The sequence below is a fragment of the Megascapheus bottae genome, chromosome 3, assembly GCF_031878675.1.
Source record: "Megascapheus bottae isolate mThoBot1 chromosome 3, mThoBot2.hap1, whole genome shotgun sequence".
Classification (NCBI taxonomy): Eukaryota; Metazoa; Chordata; class Mammalia; order Rodentia; family Geomyidae; genus Megascapheus; species Megascapheus bottae.
In genome coordinates, this window is record NC_143511.1 from 89,606,604 (window position 1) to 89,626,112 (window position 19,509).

At 59.6% G+C, this 19,509-nt stretch overlaps 1 protein-coding gene across 1 annotated transcript; it reads right to left on the reverse strand.

Annotated features, from left to right (window-relative positions):
- Nucleotides 1-8,358: 8,358 nt before the first annotated feature.
- Nucleotides 8,359-12,171, reverse strand: Tmem250 (transmembrane protein 250). Its single transcript, XM_090330919.1, has 2 exons — nt 11,951-12,171; nt 8,359-10,475 (listed from the first exon to the last, which is right to left on the reverse strand). The coding sequence occupies exon 2, from the start codon at nt 10,377-10,379 to the stop codon at nt 9,960-9,962; it is 420 nt and encodes a 139-aa protein (XP_090187045.1). The 5' UTR covers nt 10,380-10,475; nt 11,951-12,171; the 3' UTR covers nt 8,359-9,959.
- Between the last annotated feature and the right edge of the window lie 7,338 nt (nt 12,172-19,509).

Genomic DNA, 19,509 nt, shown 5'->3' on the forward strand with positions numbered 1-19,509 from the left:
CCCCGGGGTGGAGTCCTCTGCAGCACATTTTCTCCCTTCCCTCTTGAGAGCTGCAGGCTGGGAGAGAAGGTCACAGAGACCTCTGCAATCCAATCTACTGGCCCCAAACAGCCTCACACCCAAATGCTAATTGCACATTTTCCTGGGGCTCCTGCTGTGAGGACAGCGGCCCCTGGGGCCTCTGTTTGGACATCAGAGCGGGTGTGTAGGAGTTGTCCTAAAGGTGTGTAGGCCTGCAGGCCACGCTGCCCCAGCCCTGAGAAGCCACTTGCTTCCTCAAGCCAAGGCTCCATCCCCAGAGCCACTCTTCCCACACCCTCCCTCCCCAATTCAGGTAATGGCAGCTGCACCCCCTGGCAGCTCAGCCTCCACTCCTCTGACATCTTGTCACCTTCCTCACACCTGTGTGCTGAGGGATGTGTCTTAAGACCTTCTCATGAATCTAGCTCCAGGCCTGCTGCACCCAGCTGTCCTCCAGAGGAGTGTGACACCCCTACCTCACCTCCCAGCTCCTCCCCTGCCCCTGTCCCAGCCTGCCCCACAGGACAGTCCTGGCAGCAGGGGACCGACTCTCCTCCCCCACCCCATCCCTCCCAAGCCTGTCCTCTGACTACCTGGGACCTGGCTCCTACTTCCTAGCAGTCTCCACTCTCCGGAGATCCAGCTTGGCGGCCCTGGGCAGGCGTAGAGGGAGACAGGAGGTGTCTCTGCTGGGCCTTTGGGGAGTTGTACTGTCTCAAGAGAAAAGCTGGCCCTCAGCAGCTTCTGTCCCTCCAGCCCCTGCCAAGCTCCAGAGTTCACCCTGGCTCCAGGAAAGACCCCGACTGCCCCCTTAGCATCCTCACACCCACTGTACCTCTTCTTTAGGACCCTGTTCTGTGCCGCCAGGAAGTCGGCGGAGTCCTGTCTGGTTGGGGCTCTGCTTCTGCAGGACGGGGCAGTAGCCAGTGTTACCCCTCCCTGGGCCCGGGCCTGCAGCAGCAGCAGCAGCAGCCATCTCTCCATTTTAGCAGACTCCACTTCCAGCTTTGGTCCACCACCTCTTTAACACCAAAAGCTGCCTTGGCCCTGCAGCTACAGCATCATCCAGGGTCCCAGAGCAGACATGGCCCATGGAGCCAAGGGGTACAAAGGCAAGGACAGCCCTAAATACCAGACAGCACCTAGGCAGAGTCCCAGCAACCCTCCAGCCAAAGCCTAGGCCTGTGGCCTACTATGAGCATCGGTCCCACCTCTGCCACTCTTCTGGGCCTGCGTGTCCAGCCAGCCCCACCTGCCCAGCACATGACAAGTGGATTCCAGCCACCTGAAGGCCAGCAGAAAGCACTGTAGCCCGTGACAGGGCCTCCCACAAAGTGCAGCCTCCCCCTGCCCCTGCCCAATTCTGGTCTTGTGGGGTTATGCAGAGAAAACTTGTGGATGTGGACAGGTCAAGGCCACCTGTCTAGCCCCTCTGGACTGGGTTTGTGCTAGGCAAAAGCATTTTCCCGGACTGGAGTGCTGAACCCCCAACCTCCCATAGCTAGTCTAGCCAGACCCACCTCCTGCACAGGGTCTGGGACCCTCAAGGGGGTTAGGGGGGGAGGGTGGGATTTCCTGGAATCCTCCAATCCCAAATGGGCAGTGAAGGGCAGGCAGCCATCACCTCTGGGCTTCTGGTGGACACTGAGCCAGGTCCACTGTCCTGCACTGAATTAGCACCAGTGGCCTGGTTCGGCACCTGGGTGCCTGTGGCCCTGCCTCACTGGGAAGGCTCTCCTGCCTCATGTGTTTGTAGCACTGACTTGGTGTCAGCCAGTGCAGCTCTGGACCCCACAGAGCCAGGACCAGCGTGACGGATCCACTGGCCAGGGCCCAGCACCCACACAGCCCAGGGCCTGCTGGTGCAGAGCAGAACGACATTACCCACCTCACTGCTTGCAGACCAGCCCTGCCTGCTGCACCTCGGTGCCCCAAAAGCAGAGTGGATGGCCACAACCCTGCCCCCTGCCCGCCTGTCCCCTGTTGTTTCTACTGTCCTGCGGTTAATCTGAGCTGGAAGTGGCTGACTTTGGCTGAAATGAAACTTGGACTTGGCCTGGTCACATTGCCCCTGACAAGCCTGGCCCGTAGGCAGTTTCTACCTCCATGGCAGCTGTAGGTGAAATCAGCTAAGGCGGGGCAGGCCCCTGCCCAGTCTGGCCCCAACGCTATCAGCCCCCTCCCTCTGGTGCTGGTGCAGAGCTATATAACGGGGCTGTGGCTGGGAGACTGGGGTGGCATCTGCCATCGAGGCCCTGCCTGGCCTGGAATGGGCAGCGCTGAGGTTTTACCTGGCACTGAGGTTTGGTGACTTCCCTGCCATGAGCTTCGGCTCGGCCCAGGGAAGGGCAGTAAGCTCAAGGGCATGGGATGTCTGGGGCTCCTGCCCACCATCCTGCAGTTCGGCTAGCTCCAGGGGGCCGGGGGACATTCTGGATCCTTGCCAGCCAAGTTTGGGTCCTTTCTGCCGAGAAAACTGGGTGAGTATTTTGGTTTCTTGTCAGTATCTGCAGCCGGTGGCTCCAGAGCTGGGGAATTAGGGCAGGGCTGCCTCGGTCCCCACGCCTCCCCTCAGTTTAAATTGGATGCTCTAATCTTTCCCTCTTTTGTCCTAAATTTCCTTCACCACTTAGTGCAGCTGTTAAGCAGCTGCTGCCTCCTGCGCTGGGGGTCGGGCTGGTGAGGCAGTGACTCACCCCTCCCAGGAGGGACAGCAGGGCCTCAACTACTCCCTGCCTCATCACAGCGCAGTGGGGGACAGCCATGCCCTTTGCAGGATGCACTGTCCCCAGAGGAGTCCAGACTAGGGCAGCAACTAAAGAAACCTGAGTAACACCAGTAGCATTGAGAAAGTCAGGGTAGAAAGCTCTTGTATGCCAGGGACGCAGGGGGCAACAGTCCTTTTTTAGTCATAGGGCTTGAATTCAGGGCCCAGGCGCTGTCCCTGAGCTCTTCAGCTCAAGGCTAGTGCTCTACCACTGGAGCCACAGCTCCACTTCCGGTTTTCTGGTGGTTAACTGGAGATAAGAGCTCATGGACCTAAAAAAAAAAAAAAAAAAGGAACGTCTCATGGACTTTCCTGCCTGGGTTGGCTTTGAACCGCTATTCTCAGACCTCCGACTCATCTATTCATTCAAAACAGCCCACTGAGTCTCAGGATCTGTTCTCCACAAGGGGTCTGGCATCATTCTGCAGGTCGACCCTCAGGACTTGGGCCTGCCAGAGTATCCCTGAGAAAGAGACGCAGGAATGGCCCCGTTTGGACCACTGGGCTCACAGGTCTGCCTCTGTAGGTCTTGCAGTGCTGGCCTGGCACGGGAGGAGCTGGCCAGCAGCGCTGGCCTCGTACCCATGCCCAGATCCCAGCAGAGCAGGGATCTAGAAGACCTGGAGTCTCTTGCCACCACACTGGGGGGGGGGGAGGTCACCCTTCTTCTAGCTTCATCACCTTCACTTCCTGCCCACAGGTGCTGGCCTTTGTCTCCCATCTTGAATAACAAGCCAGTTCTGGAGCCACACTTTTAGCCGCTCAGAGGCTGAAAGGGTTGGGGATGCCTGCCAGCATTTTACTGCCCTCCTTGTTCCCTGAAGGAGCACAGGAATGAGGCTGGTGAGCTGCCTGGGGGCTTCCCTGAGCCCCTCGATTCTCTCCAGGGATCCCCAGAGGGAGCACAGGACCCAGGGTGGCAGGGATAAGATGAGAAGCAGGGCAGCAGGAACACACCTGCACAAGGCTCACATTGGCACATGTGCGTGTGTGCACATACACATACACGCCAGGCACACATGCCCAGCCGTGTGTGAGGGGTGAGGGGTCAAATGAGGCTGCAGCCCTCTGGCATCACAGGTAGGGTGAGCACTTGCAGGCTGTGGTGCTCTTTAGGGCGCGTTGTGCATTACAGAGGCCAAGAAAATCGACAAGGCTATCGCAGCACAATTTGAAAAGCACACAAATAATTCATGTTACTGTGATGTCATGGTGTTGCTGTAAATAATGAATTCACACCAATACCGTGGGTTTGCACCATGTAAGGACTGCCCTACCCTGGAGGGCGGGCAGGGCTCAGAGCAAAGCTTGGCAGCAGAGGAGGGTGGTCTGGAAAAGCCTTCACAGCCTGAGAGAAAATGGAGTCGGAAACCTGGAGCAGGGAGCAGACGCAAGGGGTTTAAGGCATTGCCCATGTTTCCCACAGAGACAGGAGGAGCAGTGCAGCCCCTGGACGTGCCCACTGGAAAGACCCTGAAACACTCTGCTCTGTGGATCTGTCGGGAGAGCAGCTGGCTGGCCAGAGATGGGTGTGGAGGTGCCAAGACACAGTCTAAGGGCATTGGGAGGCTCCCTGAGGAATTGGTAGGGGCCATCGGCACACCAGGCCATGCCAGGCTTGGGGTTGACCCCTTGTCCCCTCTCCTGGCACTACCTGGTCCCTGAGAGCTGTGAACTCTGAGCGGGGCCTCTTCTGGGCCACTGTGGAAAGCCTCCACCCCAGATTGTGGCCACGACAGGGTGGCGACGTCACCGCCCAGCATTGGCCTGTCGAGGTGAGGGGACATAGCAGTGGTAGGGGTTCACAGCTACACCCAGCTTCGGGACACAATCCCAGGCCACCTGGCCACCTGGCCAGTCCCAGTAGCTCTTGGTGTTATCACTGCCAGCCTGGACTTGATTGATCTCTCCATGAATATTCATGTGACGTTCACAAGACTGTCATTAATATTCTGAGAAAGCGGAAAGAATGTGGGTCCTCACTTATCAAGTGACAGTCGATATGCAGCTGATGGCCAATCTGTCTACTCATCGGCCTCTGAGCCCAGCAGGGTGGAGCAGAGCTGACCAGAGCTACCCAGTGGCTCCCACTTGCCCCCTTACCTGGACCTGCCCTTACTGGCCAGCCACCCTCTTTGCTAGTCCCCAGCTTCCTCCCCCAGCCCCAGGCTGGCTTTGCCTGCACCCTGCCCACCTCCTCTGTGGCTGCTACCCCCGGCCCTCTCTCCAGCCTGCCCTGGGGTGCTGACCATACCTGTGGCCCAGCTGTCCCAGGCACACCAGGGGCCCTGCATCAACTCCTCATTTACTTTCCCACAGCAGATATCTCCCTACCCCTCAGCCTAGGCCTGCCTGGCCAGGCCTCCCTTACTCCCCTGGCCTGCCCCCCCCACCCAGTTAGGAACCCCAACCCATGGGCAGGCAATGCCATAGGCTGGGCCCCTGGGGTTCTGGCTCCCCTGAGGGCCCTGCGGCCCCAGGGCTATTGCTGTGGGCTGCCTATTGGGAACTGGATAGGACAGCACCCCCACTCCCCTGCTTCCCGGCCTCCAGCTACCAGAAGCATGGCAAGTGGCCACAGTTGGCCCAACCAGAGGTGGACAGAGGACCTCTGCCCCTGACCTGGGCTTCTGGGCCTGGTGTGGTGGTGATTCCAAGGGCCTGTTGGCTTAGGAGAAGATCCTCAAGAGGCTGGCAGGACGGGAGACCACAAGACAGGGCTCCGCAGGCCTGGGCCCACTCCACATCCTCCTGTGGCTGGGGCTGCAAGAGCAACTGCACAGGGCTGGTGGGAGAGCAGCCATGCGGTAAGGGGCCTCTGGCAGCCAGCACCCTTCAGCCTGTCCCTGCCCCCACCCTCAGACGCAGTGCGGGCCACACAGCCCTACCAGAGGCCCTGTGTGACACAGCTGCCAGCAGGCCTGGGCAGTGTGCCCAGATTTGGTGGGGGGGGGGTGCAGGCTGAGAGCCGCTGAATCAGCTGTGCCGGACGGCCCTGCCTGTGCTAGGATGCCGGGGGGCAGGTCCCTCTTTTGGAAACTGCGGGGAGGCATGGCAGATGCTAGGATTTCTGGAAAGTCACCCCTGCTGGGCTGCAGCCTGGAAATACAGTTTCCTAGGATCTATGTGGAGCAGTGCCTAGGCTTGCAGGGAGGAGGGGAGGCCTTCCTGGGACAGACTGGACTGGCAGACAGGACCCTTCTTTCTAAACAAGACCAAAAAGGGAGAAGAGAAGCGTGCTCTGGCCGCAGCTGCTGGGCACGCTCGCCTCCCCAGAAATCGCTGACTCAGCGCCGGGAGGCTGCGGCTCTCCCGCCAAGGTCAGGGAACATCAATAGTGGTGCAGACCAACTGAGTCGGCGCTGGGGGTCGTGCTCTGGGCGGCAGCTGCCCCTTCAACCCTTGCTCAGAGGGTGCTCTGTGCTTCCCGACCCCTCTTCCCTCGGTGGACCCTGTTTTCCCTCCCCGCCCCGCCCCGCCCCAGGAAGCCCATAGCTCTGTACAAGCGCTGGTTGTTTGGGCCCTCCATCAGGGTCTCCGGAAGCAGCCGGATGGTACCTGGCACAGGTCCAGGCCTCTGGCTCTGCCTCGTCCATCTGAGACTTGAAACCAGTCAGCAGCTAGCCTCTTTCCAGTAGGCATTTCATGGATAGAAGTTCCCCAAGCTCTAGCTCTTCCCGTCACCTGCCCTCTGCTGGCATCCCCGCAGCTGGAGCTCAGCGGCGTTCTGTGTTGTGATGGAGTCAGGACCCACCGGGACATGGAGAGGACGCCACAGCAGGCCTTTCCTACCCCCCCCCCCCAAGCTCTGCCCATTATGGCTTTCCGTCCATTCCCTTCTGCCTGGCTCAGGGATTGTCCTTCCCAGAGCCCCTCTACTCCTAGGGACCCCACCCCCATCCTCTAGTGTAGGACCACTCTGCCTTGGGCATTCCTTTTAGGAGATCTGAGCCAGAGCTGGGCCTTCCTTCTTCCTCTCTCCGGGAAGCAGCCCAGAGTCCAGCTCCTATCACCCACATTGACTCTTGTCCACCCGCCATCACGGCCCGGGTGCTACCTCTAAGGGGCGAAGTGGGTCTGTTAACTCCAGACCTTCTGGACTATCGCCTCCCTCCTTTCCCACCAGCCGCTGGCCCGCGTGCAGCCTCCTGCAACTCTCCCTCCCAAGCCCACACGTTCTTGCTGTCTTCCTGCTTCACGGAGCCAGAGCGGGGCGAGGGAGCAGAGTGGTCTGCCCACCTGTTACCTCTGTGCGAAGACACCAGCGGGCTGTACCTGGGCCCGGCCTTTTAGGTATGTCTATCTTTGGCTTTTCCCTGCTCTAGAAAGGGCTCCAAACACGTTTTCATAGAGAAGCAGGGCCCTTCACGAGCAAAGGAAACCTGTTGTAAAGGAGGCACTGTTGCAGAATGTTCCATCCCCACAAAGCGGCCTTCAAGTGTCTTCTCCACACGGCCGGGGTACAATACGCGGCTGCTTGGCCACCTTAGCCAGAACCTACAGCATTGCCTGGCCTGCCTGTCACTGGGCAGAGGGCCAGGGGCCAGTCCCCAGTCCCAAGTGACCCCAGCCCTGTCCAGGGCTGGAGTTTGGAGCCTGTAGCAGGCTCTTACACACAGGCAGCGCCCAGTACAGACCTCCACTGCCAGAGGTCTGGGGAACGGTCGCTCCACATGATGGCCTTAGGGCCCATCAGGGGTTGGGGGCTCCCACAAAGGACAGACAACACAGATGGAGGCCTGCCCTGCAGAGAGCTCCCAGGAGGTTGCCTGAGCTGTCTTCCAGTGTGGGAAGACGCCTGGGATGGGAAGCAGGAACTTCCCTTTGATTGAGGTTCACGTTGTTTTTGTTTTGCTTTTGCCATTCCTGGGGCTTGAACTCAGGTCCTGGGCACTATCCTTGAATGCTTTTTGCTCAAGGCTAGAGCTCTACCTCTTGAGCCACAGCACCACTTCTGGCTTTTTCTATGTATGTGGTACCAAGGAATTGAACCTGGGTCTTCATGTGTGTTAGGCAAGCACTACCACTAGACCAAACTCCCCACCTACCCCCTTTTTATTTTGCCAATCCTGGGCTTAAACTCAGGGCCTTGGGCTTTTTCAAGACTAGCACTCTGCCACCTGAGACACAGCAACCACTTCCGGCTTTTCTATGTAAGTGGTACCAAGGAACTGAACCCGGGTCTTCATGTATGTTAGGCAAGCTCTCTACCATTAGGTCAAACTCCCGGCCCCTAAACAAGAACTTTTGACTTCACCAAGCAGAGTACCTCATCTTAATCTGTCAACTACACTGGACTCCAGGCCCTCTCTGGCCACCTCCTGAGGCAGCTGGTCTCAAGGATTCTGTAACCGACATCACAGCGGTCGTGTTTAGAAAGTGTCCCAGGAGAAGGGTTTCCATGGCATCTTTTGGTTGGTGATTATGTCCTTAAACAAATAAAAAGACCGAGCTTTAAAAGCTGGAGAGCTTGCCTAACGTAGGGGGGGGGGGGGGGCTGTTTTGATTCCCAGCATCAAGAACACAAAAAGTGTACGTTTTGAGGTTTTAGCAATCATTCCATCAACACGTTAGAAAAATAGGTTTAATGCAGGTGGTTCATCTCATAAAGAGTTTGACAGGCACTGGGGACATCAGGCAGCTGGTGTGCAGCATGGTCTCGCCCCTGGCCACTGCTGCCCACACTCAGGCCGCACAGCCGTCTCTCCCCACCACCAGCCCCCAGACACTCACCACCACCCAGCAAGGCTGCAGCAGCCCTGAGCATCACAAGCTAATCAACACAGAACAAAACTTCTTTGAGGAAAGGGCAGGATTTAGTGCAAAAGATTCTCTGCAGCAAGAAGCAGGGTCCGCTGGGGGGGGGGGGGCTCCTCGCCTGCCCGCCCGGAAGCCAGACAGACGTCCACTACAGAGCCCTTCTGTTAGGCCAGCGAACAGAAGCTGGCTACAAATTAAAGAGCTCGGTTCACGGCCGCTGTTTTTTGCTTTCCCTACCTGCTTGGATTTTCCCAAGTTTCTCTTCAGGGTACACAACTGTCCTCACCGACCCCAGCTACTGGTCTACCTGGCAGGGCTGGGTCACAGGGGCCACACCCATGCCTGGGGGATAGGGGAGACAATTGGGGGAGAAGCAAGGGTTGACCAGCTACCAACCTCAGGCCAGCCCAGTGACCACTCACACACCTGACTACCACTCAGGCCCACGCTGGCTGGCGAGCCGTAGCACCCACGAGTGCCATACACCACCCCAACCAAGGCCCGAGCAGGGGTCTGGGAGCCCCTGCGGTGGACATCCTCCTAGGCCCGTGTCTGGGTCGTGTCTGGCATGCTTTAGTAGCCTAGGACCAGGAGCAGCTCTAAGCCCACAGACAGCTCACGAGGATTTGCACATGCCACTCTAGGAGACAATGTATTGGGTCCCCGCAGGACTGCTGCCCTCTGCTGTAGATAGGCAGCTCCCAACTTCTCAGAGTGAGAGAGAGACCCAAGGGTCCCCAAAGCCAAAGAGGCCCACACTAGACTTACAGCACTGGCCTGCTGATCTGGGCACATCTGTCCAGTGAAGGCAGGGGGGCCAGCTGCTGGGGTGGGTAGCAGCTCCCATGCTCCAGGGGGCCTGCCCCGGGCACCTGCCCATGTAGTCTTTGGCACACTGCTGGGCTGCATGAACAGACACAGGTGACTCCGAGGCCTGGCCTGAACCTCGGGACAGCTTTGTGGCAGTGTGGACCCTGACCAGTCCCTGAGGCTGGGGTGGGGGCACAGTGGTGCATGGGAAGGGGCTCTGAAGCTAGGAGGGCCCCGCGTCAGGGCCTCTTCCACCGGTGGGGCCTAATGCTGATCTGGGTGACACAGAAAGCTTCAGGGGCAGACCGGACAGATAGGCCATCCAACAGGACAATGTAGGAGAGAGCCAGTGAAAACCAGAGGCGGGAGGCCCGGAGCACTGCTGTGCCCGGGCTAGAACCCAGGGGATGCAGCGCAGAAGCCAGCAGAAGGGCACAGGGGCCCCAGCAGTCAGCAGTCTCAGCCCTTTGGCGCCCTGGTAGGAGCATGTGCTGTGGGCCTGGCCTGCAGGGTGGGACGGGAAGAGCCCCGGCCAGCCCCACCTGTCCAGGAAGAGCCAGAACAGGGCACCACCAAGAAAGCCCGTGGAGGCCGGGCGCGCTCACATGTCCACGAAGACCATGAAGCACCAGCCCAGGCCCCCGACCAGGAGCATGGTCACGTGGATGGCGTAGATGAGCAGCTCGTTCAGCAGGCGGAAGTCCAGGCGCCGGCGGCCCAGCAGCAGCAGCAGGACCGACAGCTTGAGCTGGAAGCGCAGCAGCACGCGGACGCCCAGGTACTGCAGGCAGAAGAGCGCGGCCAGGGCGCCCCACAGAGCTGCCGTGAAGAGGCTGCAGCTGAAGTACAGCAGGAAGCGGATGAAGCCGTACAGCCAGCGCGTCTTGATGTACACGTCAAAGTTGTTGTACTTGGTGCGTGCCAGGTGGGCGGTGCGCAGGGGCCCGCAGGCGGCGTGCAGGCAGGTGGTGTGGGGGCCGTGGAAGGAGCGCACCCGCCGCGGGATAGGCATGACTGGCATTGGGCCCCAGCGGCGGCGGCGGCAAGGCCTCCAGCGTCGGTGTCATGGGTGCCTAGGCCTGGAAACCCACAGCTGAGCCTCAGGGGAGGCCTGGGCCTGCAGGGAAAGGGACAGGACAGGGCGAGTCAGTGCAAGGACACCAGAAAGATGTCCTTCCCAGGGATTTGGACACTGCAGCGAGCATGGAGCCGGCCTGGGGCAGCAGCCTGGGGCTCAGTCTTCCCTCACCTGCTCTTTGCAGAAACTGCCAAAAAGCCCGGGTGCTGAGGACTCACGCCTGTAATCCTAGCTACTCGGGAGGCTGAGATCTGAGAATCACATTTGAAACCAGCCCCGGTAAGCAAGTCCCAGAGACTCCTGTCATGAACTAACTGCCAAAAAGATCGGGAGGGCCGGGAGTTTGGCCTAGTGGTAGAGTGCTTGCCTGGCATGCACAAAGACCTGGCTTCAGTTCCTTGATACCACATACATAGAAAAAGCCACAAGTGGTGCTGTGGTTCATGTGATAGAGCTTTAGCCTTGAGAAAACCCAAGGAGAGTGCCTGCGCCCTGAGCTCAAGCCCCAGGATTGGCAAATACAATAAAATAAAATACGATCTGGAAGTAGAGCTGTGGCTCTAGCCTTGAGCACAACAGTTGAGCATAATAGCTCAGGACCAACACCCACACACACAACCTGGCAAGAAGCTAGTGAAAGCTAGAGCTACATCCACTCTGTCCCCAGTGCTGGGGAAGGGGGCTGGTTGGGCCCTCGCCCGAGTTCCCAGGAGGGAGCCTCCCTGGGGCAGCCACTGGTAAAGCCGGTGGGGATGGGACCTCCGCAGCCTATCTAAGACACTCCTTCCTACATGCTGCCTTTGCTAGGCTTAAGGGCTCTCGTTTGCCAAGCCGGGATCTCCAGGTGCCCAACAGGACAGGGATGAGAGCAGGGTGCTCACAGGTGGACACCTGCTAGGGCTGAACCCTGGAGTTGTCCGGTGACCTGAGCACCAGCACCTTTCTGGGGCTGCCTGTGATTTAGGCGGGGAGTCATAGCTGCAGTGCAGCGCCCGGCCGGGGCCGGGAGGGGAGAAAGGAGACAGGGCCGTGGATCTCGAGTTCCACCTCGTCCGCGTCATCTACACAGCGGGAGGCTGGAAACGACGGGGACTCGGGACGTGTGCGCCGGCCGCGCGCCCACGTAACCGACCGGGAGACGTCGCTGCGCGGGCGGCCGTGAGGACCGGGCCAGCTCCCCGCCCCGGCCGGCGGGCTCCCCCGGGGGCCCCGCTGGGCCTCGGACGGCAGGGAGCCTGCGCGGCCGCGGCAGGGCGCGGGGGCCGAGCTCGGCCCGGGCTGCAGCCCGCGCCAGCCCCGCAGGCCGCGCGTCCCCGGGCTCCTCCCCGGACAGGGGCCCCGGGGCGGCGGCGGCGGCGGGCGCGGGTCCCGGAGGCCGCGCGTCCCCGGGCTCGCGTACCGCCGACGGCGCTCGGGCCCGCGCCCACGGGCGGCCCGCAGGCCCCCGCTCTCCACAGGCCGCGCGGGACCCCGGCCCCGCGGCCCAGGCGCCCCCGCCCGCCCCGGCCGCTCACCCGGTGCCCTCCGCGCGGCAGCGCCGGCGTCCCGGACCACTCGGCGGGCCGGCGGCGCCGGGGGCCCGGCCCGCGGGCGACCCCGCGCCCCGGGGCCGCGAGCGCGGAGCGGCTGCATGCTGCCGAGGAGCGGCGGGCTCGGCGCGGCCTCACGCCCCGCCGGCCAGGGCCAGCCCGGAGCCCAGGGCGCTGCGGGGCTCGGCCGCCGGCGGCGTTTGGCCCCGCGTGGGCGCCGTAGCGCCGACCCTCCGCGGCCACCGTAGGGCCGGCCGCGCGCCCCCGCCGCAGAGGCTGGCGGCGCCCGTACCGGAACTCGGCGCCGGCCCAGGACGAGCGCGCGCGCGCGACGCCAGAGCGCGTGACGTCACCGCCCCGCCTCCGCCAGCGCCCCATCCCGCGCAGGCGCAGACGCGCGCCGGCGGGGCCGCCCCTCCGCCGGGGAGCGCGCGGGGCGGCGTCGAGCGAGGGCGGCGCTGCGAGGCGGGCGGGGCGGGGCGCCGGCGGCCCCGGGCGTCGGCCGGGCTCCGGGCCGCGTTTCCAGCGGGAAGTCTGGCCGGGGGCGGCCGTCCGGGGAGCCGTCCGTCGCCGTCCCCCGCCGTCCCCCTCCCGGGCGGCTCCGTCGCGGAGCGCGGGCCCCGAGAAGCCCAGGGTCCCCGTGAAGGGTCTGTGTGTCCTGCAGCCGGGTGCCAGGGGCGCACGCCAGTCGTCCCCGCTCCCCAGGAGGCTGAGACCTGGGGACGCAGGAAAACGTGTGAGGCTCACCCCCAAGGAGCCACCAGCAAACTGGAGGAGGTGGCTCAGGTCAGCCACACCCCTGGGGAAAAGGCGCAAGGACAGGCCCAGGCCACCAACAACCAAAGATGGACAATTCTGAGCATAGATTTAGGAACAGACTCCCGGAGGCCCCTGCGCCTGCAGTGAGTCACTCTGGCCATGGCCGGGCCCCCAGCTAGGCGAGGCTCACTCCTGGGATCCTTGGAAGCCAGGCAGGAGAAGGGCTGCAGGTGCAGTTGCATTGTGTTCCTCAAGCCCCGGGATGTCACAGGAGAGGGCCTTCGGTGAGGGCGACACGGTGAAGGTGATTGTTAGGCTGGAGGTGATCCAAGATGAAGGCAGACTAGACATGTGCAGAAGAGGCTCCCCAGGACACAGGGAGAAAGTGTAAAGGATCCCCGGCCCCTTGGCGTCAGACGAGAGCCCCTAGCACTGTGAGAGAGTAGCTGTAGGCTGTTGATTCTGCTTGATGGGAGGTGCTCCCTCCTCACAGCAGCCCGAGCAGGCGCAACTCAAGCAGGCTCCAACCATCCTTGCCACTGCTCGTCCTTTCTTTCCCTTCTTCCCTTTTCTTCCTTGAACCAGAGGGTTACGCATTCTAGGCAGCCATACCCAACCCCGTGCATTCCTGTGGGAAGCCGCTATATTCTAGGTGCTCGTCAGCAGCCTCAGATTTGTCAGAGTGCCTGTCCCACCAGCACAGCTGCTCCAGGCTCCACTCTGCAAGGGCCCAGGGGGTCGTAGCCTGCTCAAAGCCTCAACTACGGCTTCCCACACAATCACAGCTCAGCAAATGCCACCAGCAGGAAGCCGGTGCTCACTGAGAGCTGGCCGTGCACACTGCTGTGGACGGCGCCCTGTGAGCATGGCTCTGGCCCCTCCTGGGGCATCCGGCCTTTAGTGGCTTGAGGCTTGTGTCCTTCCGCTGCTACAGAGCCTGAAAGGGTGAGTCAGCCTTCACCTCAGGTTTGGCTCTCAGGGCTGCCTTTGTCCTCTGTCCCAGCCTGGGCTGTGCAAATTTCACAAAGGCCTGAAGCTGAACTCCCGGTGATGGAACAGTTCCATGTTTGGCAGGCGTGAGGATTTGTGAGCAAGCTCATGGTTACAGTGGGGCGTGGGTGATCTGCGCAGCTCTGAGGGAACCCTGGTGGGTATGTTTTATGGCATTCTCGGAAGACAAACATGGGCATTTATATGTCACTTGTTGCAATATAAATGCTAACTTGTACTTCTTTCAAAACTTGTAATGAATTGTATCCATTCCACGAGATTTATGGGGTGAATGGGATGCCTCAGAATGTTACTTCAAAGGTATTTGTCACTTTGGCAACAGCACTGAAAAAAAATCTGGAAGATATTACATTCAGAAATAAATCATAAATGGCTGCATCTTAAAAGAGGTTTATTTTGGTCGTTAATGGTTGATGCCCCCCCTCCAGTGCAGGATTTAAAGTTAAATTATGCAAAATCAAAAACAAACCTTATAATACTTAATCAAACATGCATAAAACTGTCAGGCCCAAATAAATTCTCTCAATTAACTTGCTTCAGATTGTGATTGCATTCGCTAATTTAATCAGCCCAGAGTAATGTGGAGGCCGGGTGATGATGAGTTTCCGTGAACACGTACCCCAAGGGGCCGAGGCAGGACCGCCAGGCCAGGGGCAGCAGCCTGGGACATGGGGGCTTGGGCAGGGTGCCCTCTGCTGGTAGGGACCGCCATGTTTTCCTTTCTTTTGCAGTGTTGGAGATCAACCCAGGCCACGGGCACGGTGGGCTAGACAAACGCTGTTCTGCTGACTTGTACCCAAGTCTGCTCTGGTCTCCCCTTGGGAGGCGATTCCTGTCCTCCCCTTGAGACAGATTCCAGTAATTGGGCACTGGTACAAAGGCCCACTTTCTCCTGGTCTTTTCCGGAACAAGCCACACCCGGAGGGCACCTCACCCATACAAGCTGCAAGGACCCCCAGGAACCTCGCTGCAGAACCAGGGCTGGCCATCGCCTGGTCTCTTGGTAAAACCTGGTGTCAGAGAGATGGAGAAATGGAGAGACAGAGGAGCAGGTGGCTATGCCACACGTGAACAGGTTCTGTCTGTGAGTGCCCTTCGTGAATCCAAAGTTAAATGGCCTCACCGCATCCTCTGTGCGATGCCCTGTCATCCAACCCATCACTCTCTGTGGTAAGGCATGTGGGCCTGGGCCAACATTTTGTTCTTATAAATAATCCTGTGATGAGCTGGGCACAGTGGCTCACACCTGTAATCCTAGCTATTCAGGAGGCTGAGATCTGAGGATCAAGGTTCAAAGCCAGCCTGAGACTCTTATCTCCAATTCACCCCTAGAAAACTGGAAGTGGGGCTTGGCTGAAGGGTAGGGTGGTAGCCTTGAGCTCAGGGACAGCGCCCAGGCCAACTTCAAGCCCCATGACCCACAAAATAAATAAAAATAAATAAAAATAAATAAATAAACGTGATGAAACCACGGCTGTGAACATTTCACATAACCCCCTTGATGAACTGACCAACACAACTACCTCCTCAGGGCCCCTGGCATGAGCTGCAGCCAGTGTTCGTGCCACACCTGGCGACACCCACTCGCCCACTGGCCAGCCAGCCTGGTGGGTTTTGTCCTGAGATCTACCATCATGTCCTGCAGCTCCTCTCCCCTGCGGTCAGAGGTGACATCCAGAGAGCCAGCCAGGTTTTCCCGTGGAGGGACTTCCCCTCAGCTAGCCTCTCCAGCGCAGGCAGCAGTCAGGAGAAGGGATGGCTGCTCTGAACTCTCTGTGATGCCTGCAGTGGCTGGGGGCCTCTGGGAGTCTCCCATAGACCATCCTCACCTGTTCTCACATCTGCATGGCCTCCCTGGGTGAGCAGAGAGGGCGAGGCTACTGTCCCTGCCGGGAGACACTCTATGTCACTGTGTCATGGCCAGACATCAGCTCAGACGTGACCTTGCACGCGGCCTGCTCCGTCCGTCCGCCCATCTGTAAACCCGTGTCCCGGTTTGTGCAGCTTTTGGCTCTCCTCCCTGCATCTCACCTGCCACCCCCACTCGATCCCCCCAGATGCTTCCACGGATCCTCTTGCAGCTGCTCAGATGTCTCATGAGCAAGCTGAACCCAGAGTGGAGCCCAGATCCTCCCCTGGCACCTGGAGATGCAAGCTCTGCCTGGTTACCATTTGGTGACCCTAATGCCGAGGAACCAAACTGCCTGTGGCTGCCAGCATGAGCCACACGTCTGAATGCCCCAGGCCCTGCCCACCAGTCTTCCACCTGCCCAGCACACCAGCAGACCCCTCCTTTCTGACCCTTTGCACTTCAGCTCAACCCCTTTCTCTAGGAAGCCCCCCTGGCCTGTGGGCCAGACCTTCTAAGTTTCCCCAGAGCACATGGAGCTCTCTGTCCATTCATTATCTTCCAATCTTTCATCTGCTGGTCATGAGCGCTCTCTCTCTCTCTCTCTCTCTCTCCACACACACACACACACACACACACACCATTTTTCCCCCCGCCAGTCTTGGGGCTTGAGCTCTGGGCCTGGGTTCTGTTACTGAACTTTTCTGCTCAAGGCTAGAGCTATGTTGAGTCATAGCACCAGGTCCAGTTTTCTGATTGGAGATAAGAGTTTCACAGACTTTCCTGCCTGGCTGGCTTTGAACTGCGATCCTCTGCTCGCAGCCTCCTGAGTCCCTACAATGACAGACGTGAGCCACTGGCGCTGCCGTGAGCATCCTTTTATAGGGCCTGGCTTCCGTCTATTCCTGTGCTCCTTGGATGCAACCAAGCTTGCTCTCAGGAACCTGAATGGAGCCCTTGACAACGCTGCTTGTCCCTACTGTCCAGGGCTAGACTCCTGGACACAGAAGCTGAGCTGACCTTGCCCCTTGTACAGCTCAGGAAGTGAGGATGTGGGGAAGGCCAATACCACCACCAACCAGGACACATGGGTTCCAGAGGGGGCCAGAGGGGAGGGAGGGGCAGCTCCACAGCCTAGGAGAGGTGAGCCCAAGAGGCAGGAAGTCTTATCCAGGCTGGCTTTCACAGGTTGGGCCTGAGGATAGAAATGAGCACAGAGCCGATGGGGCCTGGTGGGGCCTGGTGGGGCCTGGTGGGGCCCCGTGGAGTTCTATAGAGAGTCCGGTGTGGCCCGCTGGGGTGACACGCAGCCACACTTACATGTTGCAGCACTGGTGGTACCAGGGCTGCACTGCCCTTGCACTTCAGTCTCCATGCACCCCGCTCTGGTTCTACTTCTGGTGGAGAGAAACAGCTCCACCTTGCTCCTGAGCCCCCATTGTGCAGGAAGGATGTGTCCTGACGCCTGCCAGGGGCCCCAGCCCTGAGCTTACAGTCAGCAAGACACCTACCCAGGAGCCCACCCAGAGACTCACCCAGGGACCTACCCAGCTACATACCGAGGGCCAGGAGCTTGGCCCGATAGCAGAGTGCTTGCCTAGCATGCACGAAGACCAGGGTTTGATTCCTCGGTCCTCACATACATAGAAAAAAGCTGGAAGTGGTGCTGAGGCTCAAATGCTAGAGCTCTAGCCTTGAGAAAGCCCAAGGACAGTGCCCAGGCCCTGAGCTCAAGCCAGGACAGGCAAAAAAAAAAAAATACCCAGGGACCCCTGCCTAGAGGACGAGGACTTCCTCAGGCCTGCAGCCAGGGCCTGGGCTCCACGGCCCGGATGATGCCCTGGGCAGCCAGCAGGGGGCGCTCCGAGCCTGGGATTGGCCCTGGTCTGAGTTGGGGTCCTCTCTGGTTGGTGCTGGGGTACTCCCTGTGGCAGTCTGGGCTGCTGAGGATGTCACCCCAGACTGCGTGGGTGGGGGCAGCTCCTGAGTCCTGTCCCCAAGCTCACCTTAGCCCACGGGCCTTACCTCAGTTCAACTCTGGCTCCCCACAGGTCACTCCTAGTTCCTCCCAGAGTCAGCTGAACATGAAGTAGACCCTCAGGACGTGGCAGCTGTACCAGGCCGGGCCCAGGGGCCTCAGAAAGATGAGCTGCAGCAGTAGAGGAGCCCCTTGAAGTATCGGGAGCCCTACCATTGGTACGACACAGTCTGCTGAGCCCAGAAGTTCTTGCGCCTCCTGTCATAGGTCCCAGGGCAGAGCTGGCATGGGGTATGGGTGGCATTGCTCTGCACCAACTGCAGCTCCGTGCCTTGCCTTGCACATGGCCTGCCTGCTCCTGAGGTTGTCAGGCCCAGAGCACCTGATCCACCACTGCGTGTGCGTGCGTGTGTGTGTGTGTGTGTGTGTGTGTGTGTGTGTGTGTGTGTGTGTGTGTATGGGGGGGGCTGGCATGATGGTCCAGCACTGGGGCCACCAGGGGGCGACCTTGCTCTCTGGTTGGGCCCTGGGCTGCTCTGCTGGACAGGGGCGGATGGTGGTGGGTGGCAGTAGGTGTCAGGATCCCCCAACAGGACACTCCTCTGGGGAGTCCACCCCAGAAATAAGAAGGAGCTGTTGGGCTGGCTGTCCCTGCAGTGATAGAGGCCTGGGGGAGGGGAGGAGGGGGAGGGAAGCAGGGAGGGAGACAGAGAAATGTGGCTTCGTGGTTGAGTGCTTGCCTAGCATGCCTGAAGCCCTGGGTCTGATTCCTTAGTTCCAAAGAAACAGAAAAGGCCAGAATGTTGTGTCTTAAGTGGTAGAGTGCTAGCCTTGAGTAAGAGAAGCTCAGGGACAGTGCCCAGGCCCTGAGTTCAAGCCCCAGAAACGCACCCCCACACACAAATAAGTAAAGATAAAGACAGAAGGGTTCCGTGTGTGTTCCAGCCACCGTCCCTGAGCATTTGTGCTCGGATCTCCTTCTGGCCTTTTGTGGTGTTTACTGGAGATGAGAGTCTTCTGGTCAGGCAGGGCAGGGACTCTCCCTTACAGACTGTGACCGGAGCTCCTGGAAGACAGCCGCAGGGGCTCTTTGGCAGGCAGCTTTGATCCTAGGCAAGATGGCAGCCATGCTGTGCGGCGTTGCCATCCCTCAGTCACTGAGCTCATGGTGGGCCATGATGACACGTTCAGAAGGCCGTGGGCTAGTGTGGCTCTAGACCAGCCTGGGGAATGGCCACAGAGGCTAAGGCAGAGCTGAGCAGATGGCTCCCGGGTGGCCCGGAGCCTGACACCGTGGAGGAGTGAGAAGAGTCACCTGCTTGCCCAGTCCTTGTCCCAGGCGCCCCTGCATGGCTACCCCACCCACTGAGATCTCCAGAGACACTTTTTTACGAATGTTAGTCCTGGGGCTTGAATTTAGGGCCTGGGCACTGACCCTTAGATTCTTCTCTCAAGGCTGATTTCTACCACTTGGGTCACCACTCCACTTCTGGCTTTTTGGAGGTTAGTGGGATACAAGAGTCTCGTGGGCCTTCCTGCTTGTATTGGCTGTGAACTGTGCCTTCTGAGTAGCGGGGATTACAGGAGGGAGCTGTCAGCAGACTAATGCCCTGGGACTAGTTGCCTGAGTGAATGAATGCCTCCTTCTGTGAATTCTGCTGTTGCTCAGAAAGGCAGGGAAAAAAAAAATTTTTAAAAAGAGGCCGATCGGTTAAAGTGCTTGCCTAGCATGCATGAAGACCTGGGTTCAATTCCTTGGCCGGAAGTGGTGCTGAGGCTCAAGTGGTAGACTTCTAGCCTTGAGAAAGTCTAAGGACAGTGCTCAAGCCCTGAGCTCAAGCCCAGGACTGGCAAAAAAAAAAAAGGCCGATCACCTGGCTGTCAGCCGTCTCAGGCAGCCAGAGGCTCACTCCCGTGCCTCCTACTGTCCCCGTGGTGAATTGTCTG

Coding starts and splice junctions, on each gene's coding strand:
- Tmem250 (XM_090330919.1), bottom strand. CDS start 10,379: ATGCCAGTCATGCCTATCCCGCGGCGGGTGCGCTCCTTCCACGGCCCC.